This window comes from Leucoraja erinacea, chromosome 36, assembly GCF_028641065.1.
Source record: "Leucoraja erinacea ecotype New England chromosome 36, Leri_hhj_1, whole genome shotgun sequence".
Classification (NCBI taxonomy): domain Eukaryota; kingdom Metazoa; phylum Chordata; class Chondrichthyes; order Rajiformes; family Rajidae; genus Leucoraja; species Leucoraja erinaceus.
The window spans coordinates 5,685,205-5,699,273 of NC_073412.1; the positions used below are offsets into that span (position 1 = coordinate 5,685,205).

The 14,069-nt window shown below is 38.3% G+C and overlaps 1 protein-coding gene across 3 annotated transcripts in view; it reads right to left on the reverse strand.

Moving 5' to 3' along the window:
• scaper (S-phase cyclin A-associated protein in the ER) overlaps positions 1-14,069 on the reverse strand; it is a 234,954-nt gene that overhangs the window by 204,501 nt on the left and 16,384 nt on the right. The window contains exons 3-4 of one of the 3 annotated variants that reach the window (XM_055662537.1): positions 11,478-11,566; positions 963-1,151 (exon numbers count right to left, since the gene is read on the reverse strand). In XM_055662537.1, coding sequence (XP_055518512.1) covers positions 963-1,151; positions 11,478-11,566 — 278 coding nt within the window. Of the gene's footprint in view, positions 1-962; positions 1,173-11,477; positions 11,567-14,069 lie in introns of all 3 variants that reach the window. The other 2 variants (XM_055662536.1, XM_055662538.1) reach the window with 2 other exon arrangements.

A 14,069-nucleotide genomic window follows, 5' to 3' on the forward strand; every position in this document is an offset into this window, starting at 1 on the left:
TGCAAAATGTTATGATAATCGCACATTAATCAAACCGTAGTTATCTGTGCTACGAGAACCACAAATGTCTCCTGCAGAAAGTGGTTGTTGATATATAAAAATAGAGCCTAAAAGACCTTGTTCATAGTTTAGGAAAGTAACAGTGTGAATGTTCTTCCTGGAAATGTTGGATTCAGTGAGAAGGCAAATTCTATCCCAGTGGTTGATTTCCTCTTTCTGTGCTTAGGTTTTTCAGGATTTGTTTTGTATATTTGCACGGAAATGCAATATTTTCATTACAAATATTAGTACGGAGCTTCACTTCCAATCCTGGATTACTTAGCTCCATTGAAAGTCTGTCAAGCTTTCCTGAACAGCTTTCTTTCACACATAATGCCTATTTAATCCAAGGTGCTAATTATTTTACAATATGATTCGCACTCCTTTCCGAACTTGTAAAGTGTAAATTATTCTCAGAGGGACTTTCACCCAAATCAAACACTTAAAAAAAAAAAAAAAAAAGTCTGTCCAAAGCAAGCGTTGGGCGGAGGGCGCTCAGCATCGCCAAGGACTGCTCTCACCCCAACCATGGACTGTTTACCTTCCTACCATCCGGGAGGCGCTACAGGTCTCTCCGTTGCCAGACCAGCAGGTCCAGGAACAGCTTCTTCCCTGCGGCTGTCACACTACTCAACAATGTGCCTTGGTGATTGCCAATCACCCCCCCCCCCGGACACTTCTCCCACCAGGAAAACACTATGACTGTATGCATGTAAATAGGTGTATTTATTGCTCATATTCTATGTCGCTCTTCCAGGGAGATGCTAACTGCATTTTGTTGTCTCTGTACTGTACACTGACAATGACAATTAAAGTTGAATCCGAATCTAAATCTGTAAAAATGGTTTGGCTGGATAAGTAATGTAGATGAGTAAAAGTATCTAACAAACAACTGCGATATAGGAAAAAAAAAGATATCATACCTTACATTCTACCACACTCTGGTCTGACTCACAAGTGATGTAAATTTCATCCACTGCTCGTCGGAGGTTGTCAAAGAGAAATGCCCAGTAGCGTGCTCTCAAATCAATCTTTCGGGGCTGCCGACCTTTTGTCGGACTCTTCTCAACTGTGTTCTTCTCCCCAACAGTACTCAGCAAGGATTTTTCAGCCTGCAGTAGAAATGAAGAGGGCTGTTCCATGAACAGTGCAAGTCACATAATAGGCAATCTCATACTATATTACAGAGCTGTAGTCAACTTGCATATCAACAGTTAAGGTTGGTGAATGTAAAACTCTCAGTACATTTCAAAGGTTCCGCAGAAATCTACAAGCTAATTGCTTTGATTTGAACATGTTGAAGTATATGACAAATTGGTAGATCAATAGAATTTTCAGCATTCTATTTATCATTCCACATTAGGATGCATTGATTCTCAAAGATTCCCACACCACTACCTAAAATACCAGAAAGAGGTAAAAAAAACAAAATCAAAAGCAGAATGGTTCCCTAGATTGACCCTGGTGCTTTTCATGTGCAATCAAAACTGGCAGAAACCTGGGAGGCTGCAGCCTGTCCATATGATCAAACAGGCATGGGGAATTGTGTGGATAGAAACAAGGTATGATGCAATGGTACTCAAATAATTAAACGCTAAAGCAGTGTGCTAACATTAGCAGGAATTTGGAATTAACAAGGAGAGCACAACTCATTTCACAGAGCAGTAAAAGGTATCTGGAATCAAAAACATGCACAAAGCTTCTTGGGTGGCTTTCCCCACAGCCCAGTGATCTCACTAATCACTGATGTCACTCCGCAATAGCCCAACAGCCTTCAACTTGAATCCTGAAGAGAATTGGTTTAAAGTGTCAAAAATTTATTTTATCTTCGCGCATAGGTTTATGATGAAGTTGAGCACTATTTTAGCCCTAAGATACTGCCAAGTTACATTTTAAAATCATGGCTTCGACTTGAACACTATTTTTAGTTTAGTTTAGAGATACAACATGGAAACAGGCTCTTCGGCCCAGCTAGTCAGTGCCGACCAGCGATCACCCGTACACTAGTTCTACCCTACATACTAGGGACAATTTACAGAAGCCAATTAACCTACAAGTTTGCACATCTTTGGACTGTGTGATGAAACGGGAGCACCCAGAGAAAACCCACATGGTCACATGGAGAACATATAAACTCCATACAGGCAACACCCATAGTCAGGATCGAACCCAGGACTCTGGTGCTGTAAGGCAGCAACTCTACCACTGCGCTGCCCTAAGGTACGGTATTCAATTTTAGATTAAAAAATGGACAGTATTTTCTCCACATAATAATTGACTTTCATTGTTGAATCAAAAAAGACTTGTATTTGTATAACATCTTATTAAGTGTTTAAGAAATATTCCAGCAATTAACTATTCTGAAATCTAGTTGCTGTATATAATGGAGTTACATGTTCATGCAAACAATAACTTGTTCATGCAAACAGCAATAACTGGGTAAGCTGATTTTCATTCTGACACTTCCGTACTGGACCTCCTCCACTGACAGAGTGAGGCCACACGCAAACTGAAGGAACACCGCCTCATATTCTGCTTGGGTGGTTTACAGCCCAACAGAACGAAAATGGAATTCTCCAATCATAGGAAATTAAACCCCTTCATCCTCTACCCCCTTTCTCTCACCCTCTCCGCCCCCCATCAGGACTCACCTATTTTTCCCCCTCCCATTCCACCTACATTCCTTCCACTAGATTCACAATTCAAACCTCCTCAATCCTTTTGTCTCATACCTCACGTTTTGTCATCTCTGGTCTTTGTCCAAGCATCTGTCCATCAAAACCACACTCACTTGGACCCACCCAAAATTTTCCAGGCTTGGTCCTGCCCCTTCTCTCTTTTGCTCCACCCCCCTCCCGATCCCCACAATCCACCTGAAGAAGCGATCCAACCCCAAACATCACCCATCCATGTTCTCCAGATATGCTGCCTGGCCCACTAGATTACTGTGTCTTTTTTTTTTTTGTAAACCAGTATCTGCAGTTCCTTGTTTCTATGTTGCTATATCTGTTCCACACTTCCCTGTTGTGCACTATGGAGAGGTGCTTCAAGCTGCATTTTTTTTTAAATTCACGAGTAACCACATAATAAGTGAAGCTGACATCTGCCAACAAAGTATGATTTAAATTACCAACGATTTCTCGAAACAAATGTTATGTGTTAAAGAGTTTACGGGTACAAATTAAACATACAATCATGGTCATCAACCAGATATTTCTATTGTTTAAGAAGGAACTGCAGATGCTGGAAACTCGAAGGTAGACAAAAATGCCGGAGAAACTCAGCGGCTGCAGCAGCATTTATGGAGCGAAGGAAATAGGCAACGTTTTGGGCTGAAACCCTTCTTCCGACTGAATATTTCTATTGCATCAGCTCAAAAAAAATGGAGAATTGCCTTTTTGATGAGATGCCAGAAGATTGCCAGCACCTTGTGTAAATAACCAACAGGGTGAATACGAGGAGAAACTGGATAAGAACACCCACAAGCAAAACACAGGCATGCAAAAGTTTGATACAGTTTAAGAAATTGGTAACCTTTCATAATTTACTCCCGCAGTTCAGAACATTTGACAGCGTGTCACTTTTCAATTGAAACTGTGAATTTTACCACTTTCATATATAGTTAATTCTGTTTAAAAGAAAAATATCTAACAAACCCAATAAAATGAAGGACTCAAAATACTGGAGTAACTCAGCGGGACAGACAGCATCCCTGAAGATCATGCCTGTCCCGCTGAGTTACTCCAGCATTTTGTGTCTATCTTCAGTTTAAACCAGTCCTTCCTACACATGATAAAATGAAACATATATTTTTTCATTCATGCTTACTCAACCATTTCAAATGCTGTTTGACCATCAAGTTTCTAATCATACTACACAGTAGTTTTCTATATCTGAGGATCACACAGATAAACATCATCATAACTGTGCATAAAGTAAACTCACTTCAAAGCAGTGAACCAGAGTTAAAGGGAATTAGACAAAGGGTCACACGATCAAACATATGCACTAAATCATCAGAAACTGGAGAACTTTGATGGTAGAATGGATAACATATCCACCTGGCGAATATTCACCTGGTATGAAGACAGGAGCTGGTGAACGTGGGAATAAAGGCAAGCTCTTGTTTCAAAAACAACATCATAAATGCCTGTGCAGGATGGAACTACAGATGCTGGTTTACACCAAAGATATACACAAAATGCTGGAGTAACTCAGTGGGACAGGCAGAATCTCTGGAGAGAAGGAATTGGTGATGTTATGGGTTGAGAGCCTTTTTAGTCTGAAGAAGGGTCTCCACCCGAAACGTCACTCATTCCCTCTCTCCAAAGATGCTGTCTGTCCGCTGTGTTACTCCAACATTTTGTCTATCTTCACCGAAATGCCTGCACAGTTAGAGGTAAATCATGATGGGAACCTACAATTAGAATTGGTTACATTAAGATAGGAATTAATTTGATTACAATGAGTAAAGATCAAAAACTGTCTCTACATGGACAGTAAAAAAAGTCTTGAATGTCACAAACAGATCAATCAAATGATATTTTTCAATATTGTGGACTGCTACCTTTTTGTGCCATAATATTATCAATCAATGCTTGGAATGATGGGCAAACACAAATGTTAGATTAACATGAAGAATCTATCCAAAGCGTATATAGTTGATCAAGTGAATTACTTTCTTCTCTTCTCTAAACCATGAGAAATTAAGCCTTAATTCGTCCAACTATTGGGGAGACTGAGGGCCTGGTTTCAGTTTAGTTTAGAGAGACAGCGTATAAAGAGGCCCTTCGGCCAACAGAATCAGCGCAGACCAGCACTAGTTCTATCCTACACACTATGGACAATTTACAGAAGCCAATTAAACCTACAGACCTGTACGTCTTTGGGAGACAAGAGGAAACCGGATCACCCTGAGAAAACCCACGTGGTCACAGGGAGAGGGTATAAACTCCATTCAGACAGCATGCGTAGTCAGGATGGAATCCTGCAAGACAGTGACTCTACCGCTGCGCCACTGTGCCGCCCTTGTTCTTGCACTGACTCCCTTCGCTGACAAATAATTATCATCACCGTCTACCCAAAATCAAACCGGACTACTGGCAGCCCGTGCCAGCTTTGACCCCGAGACGAGCTGCTAACTAACCAACCATCCATTAAATCGGCATGACCAACTAATCCCATCTCAGCAAAAATCATGCAACTCTACTCCTGTCTTAGCTCATTTGCTGTTGAAAAACAGAATCGTGTCATTACTAAATGATCACAATATATTTGTTTTGCCTTCTACAAACTTTGTCATGTAACAGTCTGTGGCCGGTGTGTTAATCATGAACCAAATCTCAATCACAACTAACAGTTACATTTGGAGATAAGAGACTGCGGATTCTGGAATAGAGTTAAAAACATACTACAGGAGGAACTCAGTGGATCAGGCAGCATCTGTGCAGTAATAGACTGACACCTTATCAGGTCGGGAACTTTCTTCACTTAACATTCATATTTGCTGATCTACACTCGCAGTTAGTTCAACGTTCCCTCACCTTCAACAAATAATAGTTTACTGGTTTGATTTATACAGCTACTACTGTAAAACCCTGCAAGTTAACCCAAAACTACTTGTTAGATGTATTGATACTAAAAGTTGAATCTTTTGAGGAGAAAATGACCTTGATGTCTTGCACTACTGCAACAGACGATTAACAATACTGTAAGGTCCTGAAAAACCCCTCAAACTCTCAATGAAAAGATTGTCTGGTATATAGAACACAACCTTCTATGAAAAGTGGTGATCTTCTTCCATAAAGCATAACTTGCTTTAATGAGATTAGGAAACCAAAATGTTATAAATTGTGCAGAACTAGTACTAGCAATTTGCAAATACTTGTTTAATAGCAAAATCAGTTTTACCCAGAAGAAATCAGATAGAAAATTACATGTCTGTAACCCTATCCAACTGCACAGACTAAGGTACCATTTGGCTAATGGAAAGGTCATCTTCTGTCTCCCAGCTACCACCCAGCCCTACACTACTTATTTGTTACCGTTCAATAACTGTCAATCAAGGAATAAGGAGAAGGATATGACTGTACAGCCTAATCCTGGAATTTTACCCTCCATTAGTTACACACAGGGGTCATTGCAACCCAGCTGCCGAGGAGTATCGGCAGTACGAGGTCAGGATTTACCTCCAGTCACTCTATCCAGGAATATAGGACAAACATAGGAATATTACAAAGATTCTGATTGCCATTGCTAGAAAGTTGATATTTATTTAATAATCTGGCACAGAGGTGAACACAGAAGCTTGAAATGTGGAGATGCAAATATTAAAAATAGGATTTTAATGTTTACTTTTAAATTAAAATTCCATACATTATTGTTAAAAATGCCTACATGGTTTTGCTTATAAAGACAGACATGAACCATCTCCTACAGTGTAGTCTCTCCAGTCTCCACACGAACATCCTTTGTCCCAATCAATAGTCCCAACAATCTCCTCAGCTGCGCAATACTTGAAGCTTGACCTCACACACATCCCTTATTGATCATGACACCAGGAACAAAATCCCTGCAATTTGCAAAACAAAACAACGATTTGGTCTTTTTTAAATATACTATGCATCTGAAGCTAACTGGAATTAATCAGGTATGAAGCCGCAAAGCATAATTTTATCCACACTTCTCATAGTTCAGCTTCATTTCTTTTATCAAGATGATAACCCAGTTCTGTATTAGATCGGTTATCCAGATTACCTTACAAAAACCTCAATAATCACCGCAACAAAGGACAAAATATTTGACCACTCATTGAAAGATTTCTCGAGTCACATTTATTGATTTTATTCCATAATGGTACAAAATTTCAAGTTATGAATATTAAGCAAATCACATGTTCTTAACTGGGCTTCTTCTTCTTGCCTATGGCGTGCACAGCCTAAAGTTGTAGGACAACTTGTTCTATTTGATCTTACTTGATCGTGCACGCCAGGTTGATTGCATTCGTCGAAACAGGGCGGACCACATGAAGGTTGCAATCTCCAACCCCCTTAACTGGACTATGAAACATGAAATCCCAATGTCATAATGTGCTGAGGTTTATAGTTGCATATTAGTGGCTATGGAAGTAATTTGCAAAAATCGTCTTTTCAAATATGTTGGACTCAGTAAATATTAAAACAAGTCATAGATGAGTAAAGACCGTTGAAATGTCTCACTGGTTTATTAACTCTACCATTGGTGACTATTTCAAGAAAGCACAATATTCTGCCACTACTAAATTTATTGGTGACATTTGCAAACTGTCGGGCAGCAACAGTGGCGCAGTCGGTAGAGCTGCTGCCTCAGAGCTCCAGAAACCTGGGCTTGATCTTGACCTCAGCAGCTGTCTGTGTGGAGATAGCATGTTTTCTCTGAGACTGTATTGGTTTTCTCTGGGCGCACCTGCTTTCTTCCACATCCCAGACATGTTGGTTTGCAGGTTAATGGACCTCTGTGCATTGCCTCTGGTATGTAGGGTGTGGACGAGAAAGTGGAATAACATAGAACAAGTGTGAATCGATGACCCGATGGCTGGCGTGGAGACGGTAAACCAAAGGGCCTGTTTCCATACTGTATTTTTCAATGAATCAATCAAAATATATCACACTAGTTTAGTAAGACAAATTTCTTACGAGTAGAACGAATTTCTACTTGTATCCCCCAAGAACATTTTTTCTTGTTTCTTCTCTTTGCTTTTGTTTATACTTGCATTTGTTTCTATTTTCAAGTCTTAACTTCAAATGTAGGTTATTGCGTCTTTTCTGCCCTCGATAACAATTCCCTGTTTCTGCTTATTGTTTTAGGTTGCGCTTCCTGAAAAAAGGATCATTTTATGGGGGAAAAAGTTGCACATTCCAATTGAGGCCATGGTATCCACTTGCAAATAACACCATCGACACAGATTGAAGAACTGTGAGAGGTAATCAGGCTCACTCCCTCGAAGTAATAGGTTTTCATCGAGCTCTCTTAATGCTTTTCACAACCACCAAAACCTGCACTCCACACCGCAATGACACTCCACTCCCATTTGTCGCAACCAATACTTCATCTCACACAACCCAAACTTAGAGAAAGCGAAATTACTAATTGTCTAATTGAACTGGTCAAGTTAACAAACCTTTCCTACTTTGGTGGTTACGTTTCCTTCCCACACAAAAATAAACATGATCTGCTGAAACATTTAACTCGAGAGCTTTTAAATGTTTATGTTGCTTATCCAACTGCTTATTAAGATGTTTACCTACGATCTACCACACAACTGTAGAACATGTATTCCTTTTGGAAGGAAATACATTTAAACAAAGTTAAATGATCCTCGGACTGAAAGCAAGCATATTTACGTTTTGAGGAAGAGTGGCCATATAAATGTAATATTAGAAACAGAAATAGATTGGTTCCTGTGGAATCAAACTTGAGCAAGTTATCAGAGACAAATTAAGAAAATTAGCACAAAAGATAATATGAAAAGCCAGATAACTTGAAAGATGCTCTGCAGATAGTACACCGATAGTATAATTCTGATTCTACATTTTTAATCTTAGAGTGTTTTGTTTCACACAAAACAATCGATAAGTATTGATTTTTAACTAAAACACAGCATCTCGATTTAATAAGAAATTTCCAGATTTAACAATTTTACATTGAGAGAGAGCATGAGGAACAGAGACCCAAATGACCCTGTCAAATTAAACTGGCTTAATATAAATTGCTTTACAGAGCAGAGGAAATTTATGAGACGGTATAGATTTCCGTGTTTCATTATATTTTTCACATCCAATCAATTATGAAAATATTGAGTTATGGGTCATGTAACAGCATTCTGTCTGTTTTTAGAGCAGAATTACATGTTTAAATGTTTAATGCTGTTTATCTGTGACCAATGCAATATAAGTTGGTTAATATTAGAATACTGTCAACAGCAAACCCAGCCCATGCAGGATAGCATAAGTTCACTAAGATATTGCTATTATGCCCAAATTGAATCTGCATATCCAATGTTAATTCAGCAAAACTCTGTACTCGCAGTCACTTGATTCTGCGGCTGGCACGGACACTTTAATAACTGGCACTGGCCACTCAAATCAGCTGCCCCGGACATTTTTATGATTGGTTTATTGTATTTTAACGTTGTGTTTTACCTGCTTTTAACTATTTATTTATACTGTTCCATCAGGGACTGGATTGTTTTGAGTGTTATTATGTGTGAAACGTTTTAAATTTCATGTGCGATGCTCCGCTATTCCCTGGGAAACGTCTTTTCATTTTGCACTGTACAACTGTTGCTTGCAAGATGACAATAAAGGTTGATGATGATGATGATGAATATCTCGCATGGACACAAGAAGGATTCTATCAATTTATTTCAGATGAACTCACTGGGAGACCTGGTGTGGCATATTGGATTCAATATATGGTTGAAATGCAGACCATAAAATAGTTGAAGGCATTTTAACTGGAAAATGGCCTGCAGACTGCAGTACTAATATCCCATTTTTACAATGGGATAATAGATCAAAACAAAAGTTTTGTACAGTATTGGGCAGTTCCTCTGTTCTTGTATGCATTAAGTTTTCGTCAGGTTGATGAAAATATCACCCTTGATGCCTAGCAACAAGATCCACTGTTATTTTACATGGGGCTGGCAAAAAAAAAAGAAACAGCATGCTCCACCTACACATAATCATTCACGGGCGATTCTTCACAAAATATCCTTCAACAAATAATTAAAACCAGACAAAGTGAGATCCAGATTTAAAATTTACAATTGCTTGGTCTGATTAATAGTTACACTATCACTGCTTGAAGTAAACTTTCATCAATATGCTTCCATAGCAAATGAATAGAAAGCAAGAGCACCCTCCAGTGTCCACATGAGACAATAGCAGGCATCAAACAGGATTCAGGTAACCACATTTATTTCAAATGCTTAAAGGAGAAACGCATATCAAACATTTGATTTCAAATTCTCAAATAAAAATAACTTTTAATAAAAGCACAGATCGTTATACTAATTGTTAATAATATAAAGCAACTAACATGAAGAAACTTCTCAGGCTATGAATAGTCCCCTCTCTCCTATCACCAATTAAAATAAAATCTATCCTTTGCCCAACTATGGCCAAATGTACCAGTCAAGTAAGAATCTGATTCAGCCTGGGCATAGCGACCCTTTCAATTAGTGCCCTCTCAAGCACCGCGTTTAACTCAAAATAGCTTTGAAATATAAAATTAAGTAACGTTCAATTGCAATAGGAAAGACACAAAACGCTGGAGTAACTAAGCAGGTCCGGCATCATCTCTGGCAAACATGGATGTGACACTTCAGGTAGGGAACCTTCTTCCGGCAGTCTGAAAAAGGGTCCCCGACCTAAAATTTTACCTATCCATGTTCTATGATCAGCAATGATGGAGAAACATGTGGACTTCTAAATGGTTTGTGTAGCAGCGTTCTCACCTCCAGCGGTTGTGGGTTCACAAAAATGTGGGCCAACACTTCAACACAACACCACGGGTGTTGTATCTTTTGGAAGGGAACTTGAAATTTTCAAGAATAATTGTCTTTACAGGTAAATTATATAACTTAATTTAAAAAAAAGAAAGTAGATAAAACAGAAGCCTTGATATAACTGTGCAACTCAGTGAGAAGAGTTCTCAAAGTAACAAAAGCACAGGTGGTCAGAAAGAATCCTGGATGCGCATGCAACACTACTATATTACTCATTTAAAATCATACCATCACACACCATAGAAACAGGCCCTTCAGCCCAACACATCCATGCTGACCAATATGCTTTTAGTTGGTGCATTTGTCCAAGATTGAAAAAAAAACCCACAAGTTTGCTAAACATTCATTACGACGAAAACCATTCCAAACGAAATCAAAAAGTAAAAGTAAAATATTTCACAACACATCAGCAACAAAGACACAGATGATCAATCCAATTGAGGATTTAATCTTGTCCGCTGAAAAGAAACGTGAATGAGAATCCTCAAGTATTGGATTAAGAAACAGCTGGTTAAATACAGTACTATATATTCAGTCCTTACTTCAAGCATCATAATTTCAATGTCTAAACCAAGGTAAATTCCTTGTATGTACACATACTTGGCTAATAAAAATGTATTCAATTACAATGAAAGCTACTGACATAAATTGGTCTCAATAATTATTCCCTCTGCCATTCCTCAGCAATGTGGCCAGCAGGCCTCTAATAGAGCGTGACAGACTCACACAAGCAGATAGCACTGGAAAAATCTGCATCGGCCAACGCTGTCCGCGCCGAAATTTCTGACAACATGCATTACAAGAAAACTTGTCAACATAAAGTGTGCATGAACTTCAAAGCTATAATGGACGATTTATCTTAAAGACAGCACTCATTAATTCCCATAAGTACCTGCTTTAAGATCCTCTGTGAACTCTGAGCAGCTCGCTGTGACTTCACTGCATCCCGTGTTTTTCCACTGATGTGCGTCTTGGATTTGGCTGGAACAATTTCATTAAAAAGTTATTGAAAAAATGTTAATTTCTTGGAAAATATTATATTGAAACAAGTGTTTTCCTTCTTGGACTACGATGGAAAGATCTGATGGTTGATGTACACAAGTTTAAAATAATATGTTTTACTGTAAAAAATACTAAAAGATATTTGAACATTTCCTCAGATGTTTGTTCCTCGATCAACCAATTAGTTCCAAAATTCGGTTGTTTTTTCAAAGCCATTTATATTTCAGTCCTATTAGAATGCTTTGGAGGTAATGGATTGCACAGTGGCACTTTGCAGAAGGCAAAAGGGGGCTTGATTTGAAATTTGCCAGGTGAGATACAGCACAATTGGAAAAGATACATTGTCTTGTCATGAAACAGCAAATCGAGGCCCCATCTGCCCATAAGATATTCATGACAACCTGATATTTTGATCACCTTCCCTTTCCTTAACCATTACCACCCAACGGTCAAAACAAATTAACTGGTCATTCATCCCAATGCATTGGAGTGAGCAGTGATCAATCATTTATTGATTTGCCTACATAAAAAAGTGATTCTTCTTCAAAGAAATCAAAGATGAATAACTTGACGGAAATGAGCAAACAGGTTACAGAACATTGAAAATAATGGTTGAAAACTATTTTATTGAATCAGAATTTTTTTTTTTTATTTTTTTTAAATGGGGTACAACATATAGTTGTAGTTCATGAAAGAGTAATATGTAGATACATTTTAGTGGCTAGTTTTCTCTACATACAAATGAGGAAGCCAAATTACTGTCATTTATGTTCAAGAGCAAAAATAAATCTGGAGGCAAAATAAACTGTTCGACATATGAATACACACTTTAAAACAAATACCACAAACTGTATAAATAATTAGCGATACCAATGTGCATATACCTGCCATTGGCATTGCTAAAGTATCCAAAGAAATGGAGTAATGAAAACCTCAGCAGAGAAATCCACTCGGGATGCTCGTCTTAAATATGCAAATCCTCTTTATATTTGAATAACAAGTTAAAACATATTGTTACTTTTGTCACAATATCCCATCAGTTTAATGAGGAAACAACATATTAAAATACTTCTCCAAAAGGTTGAAAGATCAGAATTAAATAACCATTTTTTTTTGCTGTCAACCCAGTTTATCTCTTGCAGCGCTTGATGCTTTATCTACTCCTATCATGCCTTGTTATCCCTTACCCACATTAGGATTGAGACTTGCCAAATAAACATAGCAGATGTGACAAATAAAATTTGATGTGCAGCCATTATCTACAAAATAAGTTAGCGTGGCAGCCTGTCATTATGAGCCATTTTAAACCAGTAATTGTGCTGAATTTACAAACGACAAGCCCCAGCTCGCTTTTATTGATGCTCTTGTGGTACTAAAAACATTGATCCCTTCAAGCAGTATCCCATCACGTCCATTGATTTTCTACTGTTTGACCATGTAACCTGACCGCTGACAGCCCATTCGAAGGATCCACTTTCGCAATAATCAATACCATGCCCTCGATCCAACTGGGGAAAATTTCGCAGTCTTTGCCGCTTTATCTCTGAATGCAGATGCCAAATGTCCAAGTTGTAATAGAAAGTGGAAAATCCCCAGCATGACTCAACATTACCTTGCTATACTGTACATACAACCACAATACATAAATGCATACATTATAAGTTTCTAAAAAGGCCATTGACATCCTTTGGGCTCAGAAAAATGGCAGTCCAACAGCATCTTTTTGATAAATCATATGCTAGATTTTTCTATTTAATGACACCATTTTTGCTGTATGTTTTCCACGTTATTTCTTTAAACGCTCTTGTAGGAATCAAATAAGTTTCTAGAACTATGGTCATATTTGTTGCAGAATCACCACCACCAGCATAACATTCTAAGATCAAGTCACAGTGTGAGATAGTTAAAAAATTAGGGAAATATCTTGCATTTTAGACTTTCAGTCGTAGTTGATGCAATGTTTAAATTTGCTATCTTTACACTAAAGGAAATCAGACTTTGATTTTCTTTACACCGTCTACTTTTGTTTAATTGAAATGTCATTTGCTATGTGCCAAGAACTCTCATGTAGCTTCAATGTGTGGCTGACATGATGGCACTGTGCGCTGAAAAGATGGTTATGTAACAATTATCACCATATTGTAAGCTCCTATCCTCATGAACTATCCTGGAGTAGCAAAGGTTTCAATACAGTGAAATAAGATGAGAAATCTGCTGGATCACTAGTACATGGATTTGTATAGGTTGACTCCAGCAAACATTGAAGAGCAAAATGAATCTTATATCCCGAAGCACCGTTGGACTAATTGCAGTATTGGAAAAGAAGTAATAAACAAACAAATTGTAATAGAGATAAAGAAAATTGTTAGTGAAAAAATGCAATGATGCTTTTCCTACAATGAAAAGAAACGCACGGGCACATCAGAGGGAGATGATTCTGCTTCCACCCGTGTCTGGGAATGAGTAATAATCCCTAGTTGCT